General features: G+C 41.5%; 1 protein-coding gene across 3 annotated transcripts; it reads left to right on the top strand.

Moving 5' to 3' along the window:
- The first annotated feature begins 512 nt into the window (after positions 1 to 512).
- On the top strand, positions 513 to 24,079 carry kntc1 (kinetochore associated 1). 3 transcript variants are annotated; one of them, XR_015100990.1, is made up of 61 exons: positions 513 to 742; positions 1,639 to 1,759; positions 2,087 to 2,202; positions 3,617 to 3,695; positions 3,837 to 3,914; positions 3,996 to 4,030; positions 4,109 to 4,219; positions 4,603 to 4,696; positions 4,839 to 4,891; positions 5,106 to 5,221; positions 5,343 to 5,397; positions 5,479 to 5,577; positions 5,845 to 5,888; positions 5,987 to 6,049; positions 6,137 to 6,212; positions 6,507 to 6,632; positions 6,845 to 7,011; positions 7,090 to 7,201; positions 7,274 to 7,417; positions 7,486 to 7,542; positions 7,616 to 7,687; positions 8,180 to 8,299; positions 8,442 to 8,585; positions 8,660 to 8,755; positions 9,387 to 9,490; positions 9,610 to 9,712; positions 9,937 to 10,071; positions 10,150 to 10,269; positions 10,528 to 10,600; positions 10,822 to 10,889; positions 10,965 to 11,212; positions 11,309 to 11,481; positions 11,899 to 11,999; positions 12,254 to 12,398; positions 12,774 to 12,830; positions 12,939 to 13,102; positions 13,305 to 13,409; positions 13,519 to 13,647; positions 13,737 to 13,853; positions 13,955 to 14,064; positions 14,142 to 14,343; positions 15,073 to 15,162; positions 15,400 to 15,565; positions 16,055 to 16,113; positions 16,209 to 16,422; positions 16,490 to 16,563; positions 16,676 to 16,886; positions 17,629 to 17,741; positions 17,842 to 17,897; positions 18,537 to 18,615; positions 18,695 to 18,819; positions 18,904 to 19,039; positions 19,149 to 19,244; positions 20,118 to 20,174; positions 20,260 to 20,314; positions 20,802 to 20,865; positions 20,957 to 21,086; positions 21,743 to 21,832; positions 22,865 to 23,019; positions 23,147 to 23,203; positions 23,280 to 23,296. XR_015100990.1 is itself a non-coding variant. In XM_086112074.1 (61 exons), the coding sequence occupies exons 1-61, from the start codon at positions 614 to 616 to the stop codon at positions 23,992 to 23,994; spliced, it is 6,537 nt and encodes a 2,178-aa protein (XP_085968200.1). In that variant the 5' UTR covers positions 513 to 613; the 3' UTR covers positions 23,995 to 24,079. The 3 variants fall into 3 exon arrangements, 2 of the variants coding, with proteins under 2 accessions (XP_085968200.1, XP_085968201.1); XM_086112074.1 differs by lacking the exons at positions 23,147 to 23,203; positions 23,280 to 23,296 and adding exons at positions 23,778 to 23,856; positions 23,968 to 24,079; XM_086112075.1 differs by having other exon boundaries at positions 23,147 to 23,319.
- The last annotated feature ends 863 nt before the right edge of the window (positions 24,080 to 24,942 follow it).

Consider the following 24,942-nt stretch of genomic DNA (forward strand, 5'->3'; position numbering starts at 1 on the left):
GCTTTGCTTTTCCTTTTTCGAGGCGTACATATCTTGCTGATTCTGCTTCTTTGTTTCGAGTACACATGTGCACAGCTGATAGGGCAATAAGTGATATTTTATTCTTGACCCAGCTTTTTGTTTTTCAGGCAAAAGTTATTCTCGATTTACATCAGTCACGTAACATCCACAAAAGAATATTGTTTGCTAAAACTATTAATGACATATACAGTTTAAAATTAGGATTTGAATACTGTGTGTTTGCATGTATAAGAAGTTTTTGTATAGGTCCCAGGAGAAAAAAAAGTACCTGAAAGTCCTAGTTTAGAGCATATATAAAACTCTCACCGCCCGCCAATTTCTAAAGTTAATGGCTGCAGTTACTTCGACGTAAGTATGATTCTTATGAATTTCTGAAGATAGGTGAGACTAAATGTTATAGCCGTTAATGTTATTTTTGTTTTTGTTATTACAAAGCCACAGTTTTATTAGCGAACACTAATCTGTGCATCTTTATGTGTTAGCCAGTCAAACTACCGAAGATGGAAGCTGAAACTATCATGGCAGAAACATGAAATTTTCCAGTGAACACACAATACTGCTCATTGTTTGTTAGCTCCCCAAAGAAGCCGCGATGTGGAACGACGTGGAGCTTTTGGTCAACGAGGATTCGAGCACTGTCCGCTTTGGGAGTGTTTCACCAGAGGAGAATGCCAGTAACTTGTACCAGGAGGACACACTGGTGAAGGTGTCCTCGAGCGAGGTAAAAGACCGGACAGGTCAGCGGATCCTCAGTTTACGACGATTTGGCGTTCCAAATCGTCGGCCAAATCGTTTGCAATGCGATTACTACCATAGGTGGTACAGCATGGGTGTCAAACAGGCCCGCAGGATAATTTAAAAGTGAAAAGAATGCATCAAAAACAGAATTCATATTTTTAATAAGATGCAATTCATTGAGTATTCACTGTTTTGATCAGATCAGAAGACAACAGCCGCCTCAGTCCGTCACTGAGACAGACCCATGACAGCCGACGCTATCAATAGCACTCTCACATTTACACATTTAATAGCACTCTCCTTAGTTTGTAAGGTGTAGGCAGGGATTACATTTAGATTTTATATGCACGTGTAAATGGTTTAAAACGTCCTTTCTTTATAAATCTCGTTTAATCTTAAAGTGCATTACTATATTTTTCAATCCCAATTACTTGTTAAAGTTTGTACAATCAGTGGGATCAGTTGCAATGCATATATGTGAATGATAAAAGTAAATTGCACATTTGTCGAAGGAAATGTTTTGTAAAAGATATGTTCATTACATTTCAACATTTTCCTAATGTTCTTGTGCTTCTTTATACCAAAACAAAGGAAAGACATGTTGTTTTGGTTATTTATAGCAAAGTATGGTATCATTTTAATGGTCCGGCCCACTTGACATCTACGAGGCCGTATGTGGCCCACCATGTGAAATGAGTCTCCCAGTCCCCGCCGACCATGAATTTGAAATAAAAATATTGAACAACAATGTTGCTTGAAACTTGGAAATGTCATTTGTAAACTGAGAACCCTCTGATTGAACATGGTTTATTGTCGTGGCTGTAGTGGGACACTGAACCACCTCCATGGATGTCATAAAAATCTTATTTCCCCTTGCAGGTGCAGTCAGACTCTCATATTTATTCCATCAGTGGAGGCAACTGGAGTATTCTTGTCGCTGACAAAACGGTAGTCCTTTTCGACCAAAACTACCAAACCATGCTGCTGCTGCTTCACTTTGGTATGAAATTCACGAAAAGTCACATCAAATTTTTGTTTCGATGCAAAAATGGAATGAAGGGGGTACAGTATTTCATTTGCTGGACTATTTTTCTTGCATCCGGCAGAAGGTGTCTTCATGCTATTATTCTATTATAATTAATTTTCTTATACTGCGCCATCCTTGAACACCTATCCAGTGACTCTGGGTGACTTCCAAGGTCTCTGCATTTCAAAAGGCATTTTGGTCTTATGTTTTGGGGTTTTTTTTTGTTTTTTGTTTTTTTGCAATATGCTTTCTCAAAAAAACAACAACAACAAACCCCCCCGATGTTTTCCTGTTCCATAGAAAGTGACGTGGACGCCGTCGATGTGTGCCTGGACAGACAATTTGTGCTTGTGTGCGAAAGAAATGGCAACCTGCACTTGATCTTTGTTCCACACAAGAGAATACTCCTCACCAAAGTATGACTGTTTTTCCCTCCACGTTGTTGCATATCATTATGAATTCAAAGTGGCAATAGAAAGGTGGCTTTTTATTAGTTTAGTTATAACGCTTAAAACCCTCATAGTCCACCGTTTACAAAGAATGCAATATTTCTTTGAAGTGTCATAGCACAGAACTGCTTTATTGTCCTTAAAGGGCAAAAAATCCCAAGGAATTAATATAAACTATATATGTATGGATAGCACAGATCCCGCTGAACATTTTGAGTGTTTGGAAAAAAAAAAAGAATGTTTGTATAACACAACATACATCATTTACAAAATTGTAAAACGCGTAGGTTCGGTATCAGCTTTTTTCGAAGGGCATAAGGGTTTTAAACTACAATATATTTGAACACAAACGGTAGAGCAACACATGTAGACGGATAATGTTACAATACGCACAGGTCTACCTCAGCCACTAATATTACCGCAGATGACTGAGGAGCTGTGATTGTCTCCATGTACTGTAAATTTGCATGCCTGCATTCTGCTGCCCCCGGCTGGCCAAGGCACACAAACCAGAAGGAGCAGCTCAATAACATCCATTGAAATGAAGCCAACTGTATTCTCACAGATTAGCCTTAGTTTCTAGTGAGCGGCGCACACCCAAATGATCAGCACAGTTGTTGACGTTTGGCGATGTTTCCGCTGCATGCACCACATGCACAGAAGCTTGCTGATAAAGTGCTGCTTCTAGTAGTGAAAACACAGTCCATGCTTTACCTGCCACAAGGGCTCACTTTTTTCCCTCACAGTAAACACAAGCCTTGTCGCAGCCCCTTTTCTCTTGGCCTTCATGTAACAAAAGTTGTACTCGCCATTGGCTAAGCATTACAAGAAGAGTAGAGTGAGCAGTGGCTCATTTGGTTAAGACAAGACCACCCCCTCTAAACAAGCTGATTTCTGCAATACTAGAAGAATTGGGTTAAAATGTGCTAGAATTCTTGATTCTCGGGGTGTGTTGTCAAAAGTACCAGTATAGAGACACATTATTAGTGCCTGTCCGATTATTCAGTCGTCTGATGTAATCGGCCGTTATTAAATGTTGTAAAGTCAGATTTGTTTTCTCTCAAATGTTTTTTTAAAACACATTAGTACATTACAGTGTAAGACAAATATAATAACATTCAAACACCACGCCCCCCCAATAAAAAAAATCATATTTTTGCAGATTTTTTTCTCTTGATTGTAAAGTCAAATATTCTGCCTTTTATTTCACGCAGCCACTTAAAGTAAAATTGAGTAAATTCAACACAGCATTTTCTTCACTGTGCTGTATTATATACATTATTATATCACTAAACTGTTTGAATTGTGAAAAAAATGCATACATAATATGTCTCCTTTAAACGGCATGTTGTCTTTCACTCATGTGTTGTGTTTTGGACAGGCTTTGGTCATTAAACCAAGCAGTGATGACAAGAAAACGTATCGCGCTCTCATCACAGAGGAAAACAAGGCGTCACAGGGTAAAAAGCAAAGGTCCTAAAACTGGGGAAAAGTGTTTTAGCAAGGATCTCCACCACACTATTTGCCTTGTTTCTCCTGATACCAAAGACAATTTGAAAGATTTCCCCCTCTTAGTTTTACTCCCATTTATTTCTCTACAGGCCTGTACCATGTGTTTCTGGTCATAAAGGATGGATTCTTTCACATCACCAACCTTAATTTGGCCAGGATCAAAACAGGTATACACGGCAATGTTTATAATGTCAAAGTTAGTCTAATTTTCTGTCTCATGTAAAGTCATACTTTTCTTTTTGTCCCAGCAATTGAGAATATGGACATGTCCGCTTTAAAAGAGGTGAGTAAAGGCCTTTCTCTTTTCATGTGGCTGCATAATTAATGAAGCAAAAGCAACTTTTTGGATGGGTGGATGCAGCTTCAGGGAGTCATCAAGATCGACTTCTGCTCCACCGAGATGTACCATAACGAAGGCTGCAGCGACGCAGTCACCTTTACTTTGGCCAGTGAAATCCATTTATTGATCGGGGTGAGTGCACCGTACGTAAATTTTTGAGAGATTAGTAGAGTTTGCTAAAGTTGACAGTACTGGCAGTACAAAAAAAATCGCCAAGCTTATAAGATGGCGCTTTGAAATTGTAAAAAGTTGATGCATTCTGTTAAACGCTATGTGTGAGTCTGCTGAATGCATTGAAAACATGCCTCGCTCAACCTTGAACTGCCAGTCAAATACATTTACATACACATACATACGTCCAGCATATGCCTTCACATCACTATTTGTTTGAGCCCCAAAAGTCCATCGGTTTAAAGCCCCCAGTGGCTGGCCGCGACGAGAGGCACTAGCTACAAGCTAGACCTGCGACAGGCTCGGCCAATATGTCACCACTTAACGCTGTTGGAACTTGGCAGGGAAACGGAGAGCACACAGTTAGTCACTGGACCATCGACCCTCCTCAGTCCAAGATGTGTCTCGCTCACTCCATGGAGCGTAGTTTGATAACAGGTGAGGAAAAGGGCAAAATATTAACATGAAACGTTGACATTCTACACCAATTTGACAATGATGTCAAGTGTCCAAATGGTTATTGTTGAACTCAGAATAAAACGTATCGATTAAAAAAATGTTCTGTTTTTCTACTTTAAAGGTGTCAAGAAAATGCTGGTGATTGGAAATCTTCTGTACATTCTCGACACAGAGGTGAGTTCACGTGCGTACATTTGAATGCTACCTATGGAGGGAGTGAATTTCAGCAGATTGTCGAAAAAAGAGGCTTCAAGATGATTATTTCCACTTCCAGCTGACGATTATTCTGAAACTAATTTTGATTATGTCACCGACATTTCATTTGGACACTTAAGAACTGCTTTAAATCTAAAAAAAAATCTTGTCTCTAAGAACATATGTTTCTTAGGAAGTCTTGAGTCTTTGGGATGTGAATTTCCTGGTCATGGTTCACGTCTGGCCGAATGTCGCTCTTCTCGACTTTGAAATAATCACCGATTGCGGCTCTGCGGCCTTGGTGAAAGGGTAAAATGTGATCCTGTTGTTTTAAACCCCATCATACAAAGTACACTACTGCCAAAAGTTATGTATACTGTATATTTATTTTCCTATGGCGGCCATGTCAACTCTGTGCTGTTGATTGCAGTCAAGCGGAGGGCAGCGTGAAGATGATCACCCTGGAGAAGCAAGACAAAAGTCAGGTAGACGTGTCAGTTCAACATTCAAGCCTTTGCATTGCTCAACTTGCTCATCATGAAAATATACTTGTTTATAATTTTTAGATCAACTCGCTCAGGATCCGATGTTTGCCGTCCATGACCGTTTGCTACTGCCTAGATGTCTTCTCAGTGTCCTGCCTGGTCCAGACAAAAATAAGCATGGTGAGGGATCGCAATTACGAATGTGACCTGCTCTCAAACATTCGACTTTATGAAAACTAACTGTCTGTACAGCCCAAATTCTTCTCTAGAAACATTTTGGGGGAAAATAAATGATGTAGGCTATGGTGTCACTTGCTAGACAAAAGTATTGGAAGAGGGCTGGTTCTATTGCTTCAAGTAATTTCCTATGTATTTAATAGGGGTGAGCAAAAAAGAGACCCGCTACTCATATCTTTACTTGTCAATACGTTATGCCTTCTGTTTCAGGACACTATTTATTTCATGGAGGGGATTCGTACCACCTCAGAAAGGTAATTGTTTTCTCGTGAGCCAGCATGATATTCACTCGCCAATAGTGTGGCTATTGCTACTTGATACTGTGCTTTACCTCCATTTTTGGCTGGAGCAGTCAAGGAGAGTGTGTTTCCTCCCTCATTGTCCGCTGCCTGACAGAGGCTTTGCCTGAGAACAGGTAGCTTTAATTATTTTTTTTGGGGGGGTGACATATTTTACCTTTGATTAATTCAATTATGGCTCACTTTGAGTTCTCTTCCACCAGGCTCAGCAGACTTCTTCACAAACACAAATTTGATGAGGCTGAAAAGATTGCTACTCTGTTTGAACTGGATTTAGAGGTACGTTTGCCATTTTGAAAGCTTCCTACATTTTGCAGGTGTTTATCCTCTGGAAGTGTGTGTTTGGAAGGAGCCGTAGCTTGCACATCCAATTTTCTATTAAAAAAACAAAACAAACAACATATATATTTACAGCGAATAATATTAAATATAATACTTTGTCCTTTAGTGTTTGTCAAATCCAAATAACTTGCGTACAGAGCATTTTAGTTTGGTGACGTGTTTTCCCTTGTAAAAAATATGTGCCTTGGCAGGAAAACACTGCGCAAATTGAAAAAGCTGGTTTCTGTTCAGCTCGTTTACAAGGTGAAGCTGGCCTTCGTGTTGGAGCAGCTGGCCTCGGCGTCGGTGGGTGGCCACACACAAGATGAATGGTCCGAACTTGTGGAGGAGGCCAGAATTAACCTGATGAAGATCACGGTAAGTGACATTCAGTGGAGAAAAATGGATGAAAAAAGCAATAGGATATGCTCACTCTGACATGTTCCGCTTACGAGGTGAGCAGCATTGTTACAGTAGAAAGTGAAGGTTTTTAATTCTTGTAAGCACGGGTAAAAATTCAGAAAAATAAATCCTTGAATAACCCCCCAAAGAGTAGTATAGTAACAAAGTATTTGTTACATGTGGTCCAGGATGAGAAGTTTGTGGTGGATTACTGCATCAAGGCTCCGTGGCCGAGCTTCGACACGGCGGAGAAGATGCTGAGCCACGCCGCCGCGCGTTCCTCCTCCTTGCAGATCCACGAGGCCTTGGCCAGACTGGCGACCTTCTGCAGCCTTCACGGCCAGGACAAATTCAAGTAGACTCTTGCGTTTTCTGGCAACATCGACAGCATTGAGCTTCTGTCGTGATTGTTGTCCGTTTGCGTTAAATACAGCGGCATCGCCTGGATTGAGTTCCTGAACAGCACGGACCTGTTGGGAGACATTCTGAGTCACCTGCGAGATGGAGACATGTGCGGCGCTCAACTCCTTTGGCTGAAATATGAGGTAATGGGAGAAAGATAAAAGAATATGTTAGATTTGTTTTGTGTTGTCTGATTTGTGGTTTTGTTTTTAAAGGGCCAGATTGCAGGAAGTTTTGATGAGAGCAGCCTTGAAGCCGTCCTAGACGCCATTCCAGAGGATCTGCCATCCCGAGACCTTTGTCCCTGGTTTAAGACTGTGTTTCTTCCATTTGTCCGTAGAGTGCTCCCACCAGGACAGGTAGGATACCTCCTCACACATAAAACAGGGAAAAAAAATTGCGCTAAAAGGTTTTTTCTTGCCTTCAGAAAATCCTGGCGAAATGGATTGAGCAGCGGGCACGCAATCTGGAGCTGATGGAAAAGGTAGAGAAACAAGTTTTCCATCCGATAATCCTCGTAGTTTGGATTTGGAAATACATCTAACGTGCTTTTCCAGGGCACTTGGCCACAGAACGGACTGACCCTGGCAGAGCTCGGACTGCCGTCTTTATGGTCATGGATGAAATCTGTGAGTTTTTTCCACTCTATCACAGCGCATACAAACTTTTTTCTCACATTTCATCTTTATACCATATGTTAAGCAATTAATTTGTAAAATAAGTGAAACATTTTAGTATGTGGAAAATTGTTTCCGTCACAATTTTTTCTAATATTGTTTCCAACTAACCAATTCTTTAATGAAATATATTCAAAATACATATTGAATGTGTATTCCGTTAATTTTTTCCGAATAATTATTGCTGTTATTTAGTCAAATATTAATTGTATATTTTTTCTTGTATTATTCACATTAAATGAACATATTTAATGAGCCAAATGAATGAAACACATTTTGATTCACTCATTTTAGGAATGGAGGACTGCTAAATCAACAAATCATATATTCCACGGCTCTTTGTCATGTAAACACTCATTGAAAGGAGTGTCCACACTTTGCCCACTCCTGCTCGTAGCCGTGCACATCATCACATCATCTGATCTTTTGCCTTCCTTTTCTCAGGATGAAAATTATGTCTCGGAAGAAGTGGAGGACCTAAGGACCCTGGTGTCGAACCTGCGTCAGCTGCTGGACCTCCAAACGAAATACAACTGCAGACTTTCACTTTCACTCTTTGAGAAGGTTTGCGTTCGATACGCCAATTATAGTAATGTACTGATTACACACCCGGGGTGGGGGGTCACAGTTGTCTGCCTTCTGAAGTGTATGGAGTCTGCTGAATTGCTTTGTTCCTGTGAAAAAATGTATCGAATGTAACTATCAGGGAAAGGTACGCAGTGTTACGTTCCTCATGCTGGACAAAGTGGCAGCTCCGGAACTGGTCGCCGCCACAGTGGAAAACAACGTCCTGCCTTACGCTGAGGAACATGGCATTCCTTTGGATAAGCTTCTTCTGCAGTACATCAAGGTAAGAACACCAGCACAATCCAGCCTGATATCAAGTGCTATCATCTGTTTTCTTTTAATTTTCTTTTATAATAGGATATGCTGGAACGTTGCAGCTCCCAAACCACAACACTTTTCACGCCATGGGAAGCCAAAGCAGTGGCGGTGCTGGGATGCATGGCGAATATGGATGTAAGTCACGTTACGCAAACAAGTTCACTATTCGGGGAATTTGAGCTAGGCTCAATCCGTCACCCTCATATAACCTTTTATTAACTGTATAGGTGAACGTAGAATGAAATTGTTAAATTAGTCATTCAAACAAGTTTAAAACAAGTTAACAATGGTTTCCTTTCATCACCTTTAATAATGCATAGATATATCCATCCATCCATTTTCCGATCCACTTTTACCCTCACAAGGGTCGCGGGGGGTGCTGGAGCCTATCCCGGCTGTAGCTGCAGTAGGCGGGGGACACCCTGAACCAGTTTCCAGCTAATCGCAGGGTGCATAGATGTATGATGATTACATTTGAATCGTATGATATCCTAATTAGTTGTGCAAACTTGGGGAACATAGTTTGGTTTCAAGGTGACGGATGGGTTCACATTGGATCAAATGAAACAAAAAGTGCTGGCAATAAATGATCTAATATTGAGAATTCTCAAATAAATAACTGTAAATAATGTATGCAATAAAGTATGTGTGTGTGTGTGACCGATTTTAATACTGTCTTAAAAATGAATCGTTGAAAATTTTTAAGCTCTGAGCAGCAAAAAATATCCAATACGTAATATATTTCCTGTGGGAACTATTCCCTCAGCTCAAGGTGGATGCGGTTTTGGAGATCATGCAGAAAGCTGTCTTCCCCTGGAGTACCGTAGTGGAGGAGCTGGTTCAGCAATACCTGGAGATGGATGGACCAAAGTATGTCATCACTACCCTCTCTCGATAAGGGCATTTAATCCAAATTTAATCATTGCTTAGTGATTGTTCTTTGAAAATTCATCACTCTTGCATTTGCCTGATTTATGGCTCCAACACAGGCAGGAGCTTTTAGAGGAGAGCTACCGTCTGATGGAAATCCGCAAACTTCTGCGGGGCTACGGGATCCGCAGTTACACCCACTCAAGCCCGAATCAAATTATGGTAACATGGAATGAACTTCATTTTTTGCTGGGGGCACACTGATGAAAATCAGTGAGCTTTAGACCGTGCAAAAATTAAAAAATTGGTGGGGCACTTTTGCGTTGCTCACACTTTTTCAACACGGCTAAACTTGCTCAAACACATTTTGTAAACACATTGCAAATGTTTTTTCCCCTGCAGCGTCGCACTGAATAGATTTTTAGTTTCCACCTTCTGTTTTGCAGGTGGTCGTGCGGTACATCTTGAAGCAGGACTCTCCAACATGCCTGCAGGACGCCTTGGCTCTCGCAAAAGCCTACAAACTTCCGACGTCGCAAATCAACTACTTGTATCTCATCCAGCTGATTAGCCAAGGCCAGGTTAGTGTTTCCCTAGTGTTTCTTTTTTGTTCGTTTATTCGCTTCGATGCCAAAACATTTTTTTTCTTTTGTGGGCAGAGCGATGCGTGTGTCACCATGTTGAAGAGTTTGCCCTGTGAAGAGGTCGCCTGGGTTTTGGAGCGTCTCACATCATGGGCCAGGCTGAAGCTGGAGGACAAAGACCACTTGTCTGATGACGTGAGTTAAGATTCCAGAACATACAGTGAACCGTATCTATTTGCTGTGCTTAGTGACCAAGTTTCTGCAAATAGCAAAAAATTAGAAATAAATAAATAAATTGATTCTCCGCTCTGAAAGAGCATATATGGATGGATAGATGCATATATGCATCCATCCATCCATCCATTTTCTAATGGATGGATGAATGCTCGCTTATCCTCACATGGCTTTACTGCAGTGAGAGAGACATTTAGCCAATTTGCTTGTCTGTACTAGCACAAGAAAGAGAAGATGGTTATTGCTCAAGTGATGGTGGAGGTAATGAAATACCAGCAAGTCATACACAAATGTAAGTACCAGTTTTCTCTAATAATGGCACAGTGGCATAGCCTTGAGCAGTCATAGTATGATCAGTTTGTGGGGAAGAAAAAGTGAAATTGACCAAATTTGGGCATAGACTTGTGCCTGGCAGTGACATTCTACGGAGACTTAGAGTTATGTACGAATGAATGAAAAGAATGTACGAGTGTAGACATTTTTCATCACAACTTTTTTTCACGTCAACTGTAGATGACGCTCTTAAAAGCATGGAGTGCGAAAACGAGCTCCACATGTTCAAGGCCATCGCCCATCTGCAGGTGAATGCCGCACACCGATTGTGACAATACCACCTCCTTTTGATTATTCATCACTGTGCTCTTGCTGTTCTTCAGGAAGATTTCGACATCTTCTTCACCCCTGCCGATTATGAAGACCATGAGATCCAGAAACAAATCCGGGAGCATCACATCGCGGCACACGAGCGCACGCGCGGCCATCGGCCATCCACAACCGTCTCGACCGAAGCTGGCCTGCGTCGTCTGGGTCGGTTGTTGCAGCACAACGAGCAGGAGCTCTCGTCTGACCTGGCCTTGCGAGCTTTGGGGAGGGGCGATGTCCAGAAAGCCCTGCCGATCCTCAGGTAAGGCTGATCTGTTTTTGAAATTTTCTTTTTAAACAAACTCTACGTTTCAGCATTATTTTAGCTCCCCGTTTCTCGTATCGCATTTTCCTTCAGCGAGCTCTATGAACACCACAACAACACAGGCACAGGCAAGGTGCTGTTCACCGCCGCCAAAACGCTTTGCCACATGCTGGAAGCCGACATGCCCATGGTGCTACCAGAGGACACCGACCTGCCGGCCGTCATCTACCACCTCGCCTGCCAGGCCATCACTGTGTGCCACCCAGGTAAACACTTGGAGTTGTCTCAAATAAATTGCGAAAAAGTCAAGCATAACCCTCCCCCCTTGGACCCCCACAAATGTTTTGTGATTCTCTACATTCATAGTTTAAACTCGAAATGTACTCCAAAAGGTTTTCTTATCTTAAAAGATATCATTTCGACTCCTCTTCTTACATTTGATGATATTATTATATTTATTCTCCAAATATATTACTAATGCTTTACTTTATATTGCACTTATATTGAGCTGTGTACAGTTCTTTTCTGAATCATTTATTTTGTGCAATGAAACACTTTATCCCCCCCCCTCCCCCAATTTTGCTGCTGTAGACTGCAAATTTCCCCAGTGTGAGACAAATAAAGGTTATCTTATCTTGTCTTATGTTAATTGTTTGTCATATGCCTCATTACCATGATTACAGACTTGCTGCTAGATTGTTTGGAGCTTTGCAAGTCCACACGGCTCGCCATGGACATCTTCCACCAGTGCCAGTTATCAGACAACTACGGCTTCGTAGCCAAGGTCAGCATCTTTTTACGTATTTATTTATTAAAATTAGACGCCGGGGGATTGCTTTAAACTGTGAAAAAATGCATACCCCAACAACATTAGCTGAACAACATAGTTGCCTAAATTGTGTTCTTGATTTGCTGACGGTAAGTTAAAAATTATTTCGTCAAATATGCTATTGACCGAACAATATGTCTGCTTTAATTCAACAAGAGAAATTAATATTTGTGCATGATAGAATAACACATCTGATTTGTTGGTCACAGGATTTGGCCAGAGAGACATCAAAAGATCCGTATTCTCAGTGGTGTTTCCAAGATGTCTTTCATGAAGATTCCATCGTTTTGGACCCGGTGTCTGTGTTACCTGTACAATATGAAATCACTGACTGCTTGATACCCGTCTCTCAAGGTAAATCGAAGCGTTCAGAGTTGTGCTTTGAAATGCAAGTTTGATTGGTTCAGTGACCACACCTGGAACTCAAAATACGCGTATCTCAAATCATCTTTCTGTTGAAATGAATGAAAATGCTATTAATTCATTTTAGCCCTCTTTAAAAAATGTAATATTGTACTTTATGAAACCATTCAGTAATAACATGATTAAACAAAACTAAATAATGACATCATCTTTGCTACAATTTATGTAAGGTCAAGCTATGTTGTTGTTTGAAATTAAATTCTCCTTGTATTATGGTTAGTTTGACAGTCAACCTCTGGGAGTGACATGAAACGAGGGGTTCGCTTTGCATTTATTGAGTGCTCTTGCTTGTTCCCGTGATTGTAGAAATCAAACTGTACCCCCTCGACTGTTCCTGTCTCTCTTACTGCTCGTTTAAAGATGGTGAGTATAGTCAACGTGTCCCATTTTCAGTATGTCTGTAAATGTGTCATGATGATACCAGACCGCCATTCCACTTGACTCGAAACCTTGGTTTGGTCCTTGGTGCAGGTTTCAACTACCTGCGGCCCATGCTGACTCCTCTGCACAGCATGTTGCAGATGTTACAGGAGTGCAGTCAGCTGGAGTTGGCCCTTAGGGTGCTGGTCAACTCGTATGGCAGCTGCTTGCAGCACGTCACCGCCAACGTCATGGACCCCAAGATTAGTGCACAGGTAGGCTGCGGTACATAATAATCCTCTACGTATCTACCGTATTTACTTAGTTACCCACCTACCTACCAACATGCTTCCTTATCGACTATACCAACTTAATTACTTGATCCATGCTGACTCCCCACCTTCTTCCCGACCTTTCTTCTTACCTATACCTACGCAGCGACTTGGCTCATGATCATCCTTTTGCCGCTTTTTTTAGCTTTACGACGCACAAGAGCTGAGAAAGTACAACGTGTCACTGAACGACTTGCGCAAGATCACCACGTCGTCCCTGAACTCCATTGCTGTGGCTCTGCTCAATAAAGTGAGAGCCCCACTGCTGATATACCGGATTTTCGATTAGTCTAAATCAGAGCACTGCAAACTTTGTGACCAAACCCCCCGTCGAAACTTCTGTCTTTGATGTACTGTAGGTGTTCAACTGGAGGATGGTGGATTGCGATTTGGCCATCGGGCTGTGCACGCTTCTCTCAAAGGAAGAGGTCTTCAAGATCCTGTGGAAGTTTATCGAAAGCAGCTTGGAAAAATATGAGAAAATCTTGGTTCGCCAAATGTGTATTTTCACAACAGTGGTTATTGCTATTGACTGTAACGGTGATCACAGTTGTCATGATTTCCATCTGTCTTGCAGGCTGTGGCCAGGATCGGGGTTGAGCTTTGCAGGATGTACATTGACATTGATGAAAAGAAAAAGTTTCTGTCTGTCATCACAGATGCCGAATGGGGCATCAAGCTCTCCAAACTAGAGGTACAGTGAAACCTTCATGGTGGCCAACGGGTTAGCACGCCCACTTCAAAGTACAGAGGTCCGAGGTTCTAAACGGTTGGACATCTTTGTGTCTTTTGCAGATCTCCATCCTGCCTGTGTTTCACCAGCAACCAGAGTTGAAGAGCACATTGATCCCTATTCTGGTAAAGAACAAGAGGATCACTCCTGAGATTATCCTCCAGTACTGCAGGTCTATAAAATATCTGCCCTCGTGTTCAGTAAGCTTTGGTTTCCCGATTAGCAACTCTTCCTCCTTCTAATCGTCAGCACGTACGGTCTGGACAGCGACAATGTCATCAATCAGTATGTTACCACCGTACTTCTGCTCCAAGAGGAGGAGGATGAGGCAGGCACGGGCCACGCACAAGCCATGTGTTATGCAGACATAATGGAGCGGGTCCTGGGCATCATCCCCAAGTTGAGCCAAACTCAGCAGCTCATCAGCAGTCTGTCCGCTGCCATTTTTAAGGTCTGGAAATACAGTGAACTCCTGTTTATTTTGGGGGATATTACGTTCTAGACCACTTGCGATAGGTAACTTGAAACAATACTTTTTTTTTCGGCGGTGGGGTGGAGGGGTAATTGTCTCCCTTTCACACACTTTAAACACATGAAAAGTTCCTAAAGCACATGTTATTGTATTTATTTTCTTGCCCATAGTTCCTCAAATAAGATTGAGGGCTTGCTTGCTTCAAGCTGTTTTTTCCAGTTGAAGTTTACAGTGAAACTGATGCATATAACAATCGAGAATTAACATGTTGTTTTTTTGTTGTTGTTGTTTTTAATTTAAACAGAAAAATGTTCAGCCAAACCTTATGATTTCATCACATGACCGTCTGCTAGCTTCATGCTACAATATAAAGATATAGAAACACCATAGATAGGCTCACGTAATTACAAATCAACACACTATGCAGCAATACATACACAGTGTGCAGCAACAGGTACAGAGCATGCAGAACAGCATATATTTTCAGTTAAAAAAATCTTGGTGGCGCGTACAATGATCATAGCCATATGTGTCCGCTGCATGTGATATACTCACACAAAAGTGTATTTCAATGCTTCGCTGATGAAGGGATGCCTCCACAATTGAAAATATATTCATACTTTGACTATTTTAGTGGGTGCTGCTATTCTCTTCATAATGTTTCGTGTGCTTATATGTCTCCATCACTTCACTTTTTTTGTCACTCAGCTCAGTCCATACAACTACGAGAGGATTGAGGTGGTGCTGAAGCTCTTACTGGCTGCTGATGAAAATGTTCCCGGCTTTTCTGCCAGCCAGGTAAATCAACAAAACACTATCGTGCTACTACTAGTACTGCTATTTTGTTGGTCAGCCACTGTGTTCCCACCATTTATTTATTTCTTAGTTTATTTTCGTGGAATGTACTGTATATCTACTCGTCAATTGCTAAAAGACTCCAGCTCACTCGCTTCTTCGATGACGACAAGCGTAATGAAGGATAGAAATTGTGAAAAATCCCAACAATGAGATGATTCCTCATCATGTGGTCCGCAGGCAGTTGGCCTGCTGCAGCACTTGAAGTCCTACAAACGTCTGGCTCCCCCCTCGGACGTGGAGCACACATACATTCTGGAGAACAGCCTGCCACCCAGCCCCCTGGATGCCGTCAGGTTGCCTTTCCACCTGCTCTTGCAGAACAAACACTATTGGAAGATCATGTGTGAGTCACCCGTGATAGAAACTAACACAAGTTTTTTTAAAAATGCTGTGGTAGCATTTATGAATACACACACTGTACATGGGAAAAAACATGTGTTCACCATGGAGTGTTGTGTAGGGCCATCCAAGCTAAAGCGCTACTTCACTTTGAATGTTTTTTAGCGATCTCTGAACGCCAATTTATTGTTTGCAACCCAGTGAATCAGGAAGTGCTGAGTGAAATGGCAGACTTTCAGAACTAAACATAACATGAACATAACTACAATGTGTCCTGTGATAAAAATTAATTTGACACCTTTGAATTGTGCAGAATTTATTGTAACGTAAAAAGCTGTAGAAACCTATAGATGAGAATGACCATAAAACAGTTTTTCTGCAGTATCGCATGGGTTTCCACAACAGACAAGTACAAAGTAGTTTCGTTCCACAAACCAATCCAGCGGAACGCTGTTTATACATTCTGGTAAAGTAGTTCCTCTCTCATATTAAGCTCCGGAGCTCAGTGAGGAAACCTTCCCAACTCTTCTTCTAATCAGCAAGCTGATGAAGGTACTGCGCATGAGTCTTAAAAACTAGCCGCACACTCAGTCGTGTGTGTAAAAAAAAAATCAAACAAATAAACATCAAGCCATCTCTCACGCCAGGTGAGCCTGGACAAGCTCTACATGTTGGCAGTTAACCAAATCTTCAATACAAAGATGAAACCCCTCGTCCTGGAGCAAATGAGAAGGGCTCAGGCTCCAGGTAACAAGGAGATCCAGAAAGTTGCCATGACCGTCATGACGTACATCCGCAGCATCAAGAACCAGGAATGGGCGGTTGCAACCGCCTACAAGATCACCCAGGAGCTGCCATCAGGTTTGACTCCAGCATGTGATGTGTCAGTGTTGTTCGGCTTGCAGATGCACTCTTATGTGGCCTGCAGGCTATGAGAAGATGCAGTCACTTCGCTTTTGCTTGGCCATTGGGAAAACATGGCTCGGTGATCCAAACCTTGATGTAGGTATTTGTTCGCAAAAGCACCGCGCAACATTGGCTGAGGATAAAATCTCAGATTTTAGTTTTTTGCTACATTTCGATCTCTGAGTTTGATGGTTTTGGGAACCGGCAGGATGCGACGCGGATCCGAGGGGAGACCTTTCTGCACAAGCTGCAGCTGCAGTTTGTGCTCTCGGCCACGGAAGGCGCCCTGGTGCCCACTCAGTTCAACACACCTGAGTACCTCAAGCTCAGCGGCGCTCCGGAAAAACTCATTGCAGTCCTCTACGAGCACAGCAGCGTGGAACGACGCTTCAGGGACTCTGGAGGGCAAACATATCCTGGTGTGTCAGCAATCATTTCTTCTTTTTTTAAGTAGACAATGCAGAGAATAAAACCTAGCTGTTTTGTACCATTCTTAAATAGTGTTAAATCTTTGATTAAGATATCCTTTGACTTTTGGGTTGAGTGAACGCTGGCGCGTTTTGGCTGCCGCTGCTCAACCCGTATTATTTTGTGTTTTTTGTTATTGTAAAGTGTCCTTGGGTGTCTTGAAAGGCGCTTATAAATAAAATCTATTATTATTATTATTATTATTTGTCCCACACCGGGGAAATTTACATTCTACAGCAGCAAGATTTTGGGTAGAAAGAAGGGAAAAAAAACCAAACACCGTTCAATTAAGTGCAATATAAATACAAATATGGATAAGGTCGCAGTGCTATTTACAATTATTTTTCACATTTAATTAGTTTTTTTATTCAGCAGCCTGACAGCAGTCGGTAGGAACGAGCGGCGGTATCTCTCCTTCTTGCAGCGCGGCTGTAACAGTCTCTGGCTGAAGGAGCTACCTAGTGCTGTCAGTCCTGTTGCCCACCTCCTCCAGAGTGTCGAGGGAGCAGCCCAGGACAGAACTGGCCTTCCTGACCGGTTGCTCCAGTCTCTTTCTGTCCCGGGCCGAGATGCTGCCTGACCAGCAGACAATGCCATCATGGATGGCCGAGGCCACCACCGAGTTACAAAATAATAATGAATAGGTAACTTCTTTTTTGGAAAATAATGATTTTAATGGCATCCGTGTTTCAGACATACACGCTGTGGTGAGGGAAATTGTCGCCATCAACCAAATGGATCTTTTGAAAATCCACAACATGCTGCTGGAAAAATGGATCTGTAAAACGGGTTCTGTATTGGCAAAGGTTCGTTTCCCTTCAGGTGACAAACTGTACATGCTCTATGCTTTGTCGTGACATGCTTTATTTCTTCCTTGTCCGCCATTTTCAACTTGTGCCTCAAAAGGATATGAGCCACAAGGAATATGTCGGGAACTTCAACGATGACCCAGACTTAATGAGGTAGGTTTCCTTATGTGTGCACCTAAAACTGCATTTGTTGGCCACCATAAAGCGTTTCTCTTTCGCAAAGCGTATCATCAATAATGTCTTCAATAAGTCAGGATTCGAATTACCGGTACATTTCAAATGAAACAAAACAACTATTTCATACAAGATAACCACCCTAAATATTTTCTTTTTCGGAACATGCAATATCAATAGTTTTGTCTTCTTCTGATGAAATGAACGATTTTAAATACTTTTAAAATTAACAACAACCAAAAAAAAAAGGTCCAGCTCCTCTGAATAGATTCTCTCTAAAGCTAAATTCTCTAATGAACAAAGTTATGCGTGTCTTAAAAAAACATTCATCCGATAGATTCAATCTTTTGAGGAAATTGCAGCATCAGTTGTTTCTTCTTTCTTTTCAAGAAAAGAACATTTCATTTAAAATGGGGGAGGGGAAAAAACATGTAATATTAAAGCATAAATCTTTTCTTTTTAGGAAAAATGCAATATCTGTAATTTGTTTTCTATTTAAGGAAATGAACGATTTCAATACCATTTGAAATGAAGCATTATAAAAAAAAAAATACTCATCTTATAAAGACACCCGCCTCTTGTAAAATTAACCATTGCCAAACTCTTTGTTGCTATCAGGGTGGTGCACATGCTGCAGTCTCAACCCACAGCCAATGCCGTGTGCCTCCTCAGCTCCATCCTGTCTGCTGAGACCTGGGTGAGTCCTTCATTGCGGTGGGACAAACGCATCCACCTAAGTGCTGTCTGTCTACGAACTTATGCTCTCCCACTCGTAGCCTCTCAGCAAATCCGGCCCTCGTCTCACCGTATGCCATCGAACCCGAGCGCTCCTTTGCCTTGTCCGTCTCGCCGATGCCGACACCCTGGAGGCCCAGTTGAAGATCCCGAGGGCGGAACTGGAGTATGCCGATTCACTTCTTTTTCATTTTTCATTACACACACTGCACCAAAATTCTTTGTTTCATTAAAAATGATGTATTTACAGTAACCACCTGAAATGCTACATCTTTGTGTCGCGGCTGGAGGCGCTAAATGTTACCTACACGGTGCAGTCATTCCTCAGCAGCCCCAAAGAAGGCCTGATCAAAGGACTGTGGAAGAATCACAGCCACGAGCCACAGGTAGTTTCTGCTTGCTCTGAAAATGTGGCCCTTGAGCTCCAAAGCCTGCTTCGCCCTGCGCTTGGGGATTCTGCCACTGAGGGTAGTAAGTAAGGTTTTGTGTTTTCAGGCGCTGTGCTTGGTGGCAGACCTGTGCCTGGAGTACAAGGTTTATGACCCTCAGCTGTGGAACGGTCTTCTTCAGAAAATGCTCTGCTTCAACTTGGTCAGGATATTCACGTTTCGGAAAGCGTTACGCAAATGTTCTATGTAGAAGGCGGGCTTCTTTTATGATGAAAGGGGGTTTGCCAGCATTTTTTCCCCCTGGATTGATTGATTGAATATCACCCAGTGTCACTGTTCAGACACAAGCTGTTGCTTCTGGGTCTGATTTTGCAACTATGTATTCTTCAGCCCTACCCAAGACATCCCGGGTCTAATCTCTCATGTCATCTGTGTCTGATTATTAGTCTCATTTGTCCTTTCAGACTCAAACATCTAATTTAGTCTTACTATTTCTCCCTTATATCTTTTCTGGCCCCAGGGTCAGATTTTTAGTCTCAGCTGTATCTCTTCAGACACAGTCATTGAATTTTTGGTCTGATGGTCTCACATCTCCCCCTGTGTCCCTTTTGACCTTATTTACGATTTTTGGGTAGAATTTTTAGTCTGACCTTTGCGTCTTAACACCTCCTGCTTTTGGATTTGATCCAAGACTCATCTGTGTCAATTCAGATCCAATCCTCTACTTTGGAATGATCTTACTACGTGTTTGTCTCTTTCCTGTTGATCCAACTTTCTGCTCTCGGCTCATATGACAAGTGTCACATTTTTCTCTCTTTCGCTTCAGGTCCTGCTTTCTGCCCCCGGAACTCACTTGCGTTTGACTCCCAATTAACAATTTTATCATCACGTATTTTCAGACTCAACCAACTATTTTTTGGTCGGATTATTCATTTCACCTGTCTCTCCTCGGACCCAAATGAGTTGTCTATTATTTGAGGAAATTCACTTAAACAATTATTTTAACACCACCGCACACTGCTCATAGGCCCTGTGCGAATGTGCAGGAAACTAAAATTGTTCCCTCTCTCCTCAGATTGGTGATCTCCAGAAGGTACTGGAGGCAGCTGTTGCAGTGCCGGCCCTGTGGGAGGTAGTGTTTAAAATAAATAAAATTAATAATCAATATCAACAACACCTGACAGATTTCATGGGTTTTTGCTCTCTCATCTCTCCAGATTTCGAGTTTCTCCAGGGCCTGGAAGAGTCTGCTACTCGCACCTTTTGTCTCAGGTATTCATTTCATGATGTCATATAGTTTGTTTCATATCACTGTTAGTACAGTTGACCCTCATTTATCACAGGGGCTTGCCTTCCAGAGACCACGGAAAGAAAATAATCTTGATACGCTTTCACCACTTCCACTTGAAAAACGCACTTTGAAAGAATTCCTGAATGCCGCTTCTCATTTTCTCGCTGTCTTAAAAATAGGAGACTTTCATATAACATCACTTTGAGGAAGTGAAAAGGCTTGCTTGCATAGTTCTCCAAACATTGTATAATGTAAACACCAAAATGTTTACCCAAACCATGTTATTTCATCTTAAAAAAAAAAAAAGTCCGCTACCATAATACTAACATACAATGCAAAATGACATAGACGGTCTGATGTAGAGGAGCATTGATGTTACTGTTATGACACACTTTCAGACATCTGCTACTTTGGGAGTATAGTGCCAGCATAGAATAGTCATGTACATAATCTCTGTATTGGTTTCAGCTTCTTCACCGTTGAGTGCGGACCAACAAGCAACATTCTCCAGGAACTTTGTTCTCCTTCTCAAGTACACCCTCTTCTTGTCTTTCTATGGACTGTATACATACCGCGAGGGGGTCGACTTGGATTTGCTGATTTGTTTTGCTTTCATCCCCCAGGTGTCCGCTGTTGTTAAGCATGGATTTGATAGGAATCGCCAAAGGCTTCGCCCAATTCCATCTGTTGGCCTTTGCTCTTGGAACGCTCCTGCTCATCCCTTGTGCTAGCAAAAAAGATCAACAGGTTCAGGTGAACATGCCATGTACATGTAAGGGTGTTTTATGCTGCTGATTCCGACTCTGATCATCCATGAGTGAAGTCGGCTGCTGCAGATTACGATGCCTATCACATGGATTATCTGAGCATTTTTACATTTTTGAGCTGCTCACTCAGTATTTTAAGAATCAATTCATCTGTCAGTTTTTTTTTGTGTGTGATGAATTGATTCATCAGAGTAAAAAAAAAAAGCCAACCCAAATTTCCATCCCTTTATTATTTACAAACAGAACATTATTTCAAATGGATGGTGCAGATATTGCATATTATGATTCGGTTACAGGTTTGGTCTGTAGCATGCGGTGCTAAAGGGGTTGGGGGGGGGCAGCACTGCACACGGAAATAACAAAACACACAATATATACCAATATAAATCAATATTAGATTCACCTCTCTTCAGACCCAACTTGCTGATTTGGGATCTTATTAAAGTCTCTCTTGTGTCTCTTTGGACTCCACGTGCTTCTTTGGGCTCTGATTTTTCGTCTCAACAAACTGTCTTCTTGCGTGACCTGTTTTACGGTCTTATTCAAAGTCTCACCTGCATCTCATCAGACCTGACCATGAAATTTTACCGTTTATCTGACCAATCAATTCCTACTGGTGAAATTGCCGCTTGGTGCTTGCAGGGCTTTCTTTCTATGCATGACCCACTCACTGTACTGGAGCAGGAAGAGGAGCTCATGAATACGGGAGAGTTTGCTGGAATTCCCCCACAGGTGAGTTGTTGCCTCAGTATAATCATCTTGATTGAATTTTATTTTCAGCCCTTCAAGGAACTTACTGTTGCCGAGCAACAAGTGACCGGTGTTGTTTTTGTTGAACATTGGTGATTTGTGCAAATTCATCTCCTGATTGAGTAAAGATGTGAAAAAGAGGAAACGAAAAGCTGTGAACCTGTCCGATGGCGAGAAGATTCTCACACGGCGAAGACATGCGATAAGAGCATTATTGTTATTTAGCTGCTAACATTCAGAATACATTATCAAAATCCAGCTGTTCAGTCGATAGCGAACCCACCCCACACCCAAAAAAGTTGCTCACTACTGGTCTATATTAATATTCCAAAGAGTAAATCTTAAAACAAATTTAATAGAATTTAAAAGTCATAGTCGAGCATTGCCCTTCCAAATAAATGACTTAAAGATGATTTGATTTGGGGAAAAAGGCCCAGTATTTTTCATGCCGGGCTTCCTCAGACCTGACATGAAGAAATTTAAAGTTAAATGTGTTCCGTGACCCGACCTCAGAACCCAATTTACTGGTACAGTGAATACATTTTTTTCCCCCCAATTAAATGAAATGTCATAATGTTTTTTAAATTAACTATAAATATGTACAGTATTGTCCAAAAGAGCATGTAAAGAAATGTTTATAGTATATTGTAATTACTGCATGTACTGCAGTGTTTGAGTGTTGAATGTGTGCCTTTAAGGGGCGTGGCCTGTTGCGTGATTGTCCGGAGTTGGAGTCGAGTTGGCCCCTTTGTCAGTGTGTTTGAGGTCCTTGCGAGGGCACTCGAGTACTTTAATTACTCCTGACTCTCAAGTCAAAGTTCCACTCGGCTTACTTGACACAAATTCTTAATTATTTTGTGAAGGATTTTCTGGCCCCTTTTTGTTTTTAGAAAGCACAAAATGTGGATAGGTGAGTTTTTCAGCGAATAAAGGAAAAGCACGACAAAGAGAATTGGTGAATCGCGCATCACGAATATGTGGGGTATAACTCGATCATGTCTTCTGACCTTTCAGATCAGGGAGACCGTGTTGATGTACATGATTCAACACGGTCAACATGTCAAGCTCGTGAAGACCAATCACTTCACGCACATGAAGAAGTTGATGGTGACCAGCGGCCAACCGGACCAAGTGAAGGACCTGATCAATCATCTGATCAGCCACAACCGGTAAGTCCGTTTTCTTTCGGCCTCGGGGTGTTGCTTGTCACATTTGCTGTGACAACAGCTGTCGTGCGTATTACTCAATAAGAAATTTCCTCTTTTATGATTGCGCAATCCACATCTGTTTACACAGCGTGTGAAGCCACAACAGACACTTGGTGAATGGTGCTTTAAACATTACGTTCATATGGTAATTTTTGCAACAAACAAAACGTCTTTTCAGATCCAAAAGCAGAAGTTTGTAGCCTTACCGTTTGTCTTTTCAGAGCAGACGTACTATGAGGTCAGATTATTTATTTTTTTTCCCTCTGCAAGCCAAGTCTAAAGCTTGAGTCTATTTTTTCATCTCATCTTCAGACCTGATCTGTTGCTTTTGGATCTGATTATTAATCTCACCTGTGTCTCTTCAAAACTTACTCTACAGTTTTGAGTCTGATCATTCTTCTCGCACGTCTCTTCGGACCCGAGCTATTCGGATGTGATTATTAATCTTACCCGTCTTTTTAAATGTGACATACTGATCAAGTCTTGTCATCATCTTCAGACCGAACTACTACTTTTGGACCAAATTATTACTACTAACTGCTTTTTGATGTAATTATCAGTCTCTCCTATAGCTATCCTTCCTACTTCTTTTGTGTCCGATTATTAGAATCACACGAGTCTCTTCAGACCCGATATTAAAAGCATTTCCCATACTACACAGTATGAAAAGCGCCGTCGTCTTGAAAGTTACACTGTTGATGATTTGATGTGCTCCTCAGTCGAGATGACGCCCGCTGGCTGGCTCAGGAGTACATGAAAAAGCAAGAGCACAGCGATGCCACAAACGCAGGCCTCCAGGTAACAATTATTAATGATAAAACAGAAAATGAATCCCCCCAAAAAACAATTGCCATTCATTGACTTTTGCTCAGACAGCCATTTTGGTGTGGAATGCTTTTCCCCTTCCAGGACCTTCTTACCTTGCACAACCTTTGATGAAATGAGAGTTTCTGCTCAACGTTACTGCCATTGTAATTTTGTCATTGTTTCCTGTTCAAATAAATGTTCGCATTGTTAAGAATGGTGTTGGACACTCTGATTCTTGGAGTCTTGCTCTGGTATAAAGGTGATCATTATTTTAGGCCACAGGTGAGGGCCACTCAAGTCACTACGTCAGAACATGAAAACTCCAATGCTGAGATTTGAACTCAAAACCTGAGAACTGCGAGGCAGGTGTGCAAACCATGACAACAACCCTCATGTCCGTTTAGAAAGTCAATTTTACGTGAGAAATTATGCAAATGCTAGTGCTCAGTAAAATGACTGAAGTCTGAATTTTGACACAAAGTGACTTGGTTTTTCTAAAAAATGTGAAATCGACAGTCAACAAAAATACAAAGGTATTTGTGGTTGTGCTTTTTATTTTTAGTTATTTCATTGCATTAGCATCTTTTGTGTAAGCGATCTTTATTCTGAGAATTGCTTATTTCATTTTCCCTGAAATGCAGCATTTTTTTTAAGGTGTGACCCCACACTGAAAGAGGAAATGTGTAGCTGCCATCTCTTGAGTGATTTAAGTGTGATGAAACAACACAGCTGGAGGTGACGACGTGTTCTTTATTCCGTTTCCGTGCTTGTAAGTTGGAGCTTTTTTTTATTTATTTTTTTTATGCAGAAGCAGCAAAAGTGGAGAGAAAAGTCAGTCAACCAGGGCGGGGCAAACATTTTTGCGCAAAGGCTAAGTTTGATTGACAAAACAAACTGGATCTGCCAGGTCATTTGTAAATGTTAATACATTTTTTAAAAAAGTTTACCTTTTTTTTTTTTTTGCAATACATTTGGTTTAGGTTACGCATTGTATAATGAGATTACGATTTTTATAAACTTAATACAAAATGAAAAAGTAGTGTAATAAATACAACTTACTCATGATTATCATTCTTA

This window comes from Hippocampus guttulatus, chromosome 5 (assembly GCF_054856545.1).
Source record: "Hippocampus guttulatus isolate MCC_2025c chromosome 5, RoL_Hgut_1.0, whole genome shotgun sequence".
In the NCBI taxonomy this organism is placed as follows: Eukaryota; Metazoa; Chordata; class Actinopteri; order Syngnathiformes; family Syngnathidae; genus Hippocampus; species Hippocampus guttulatus.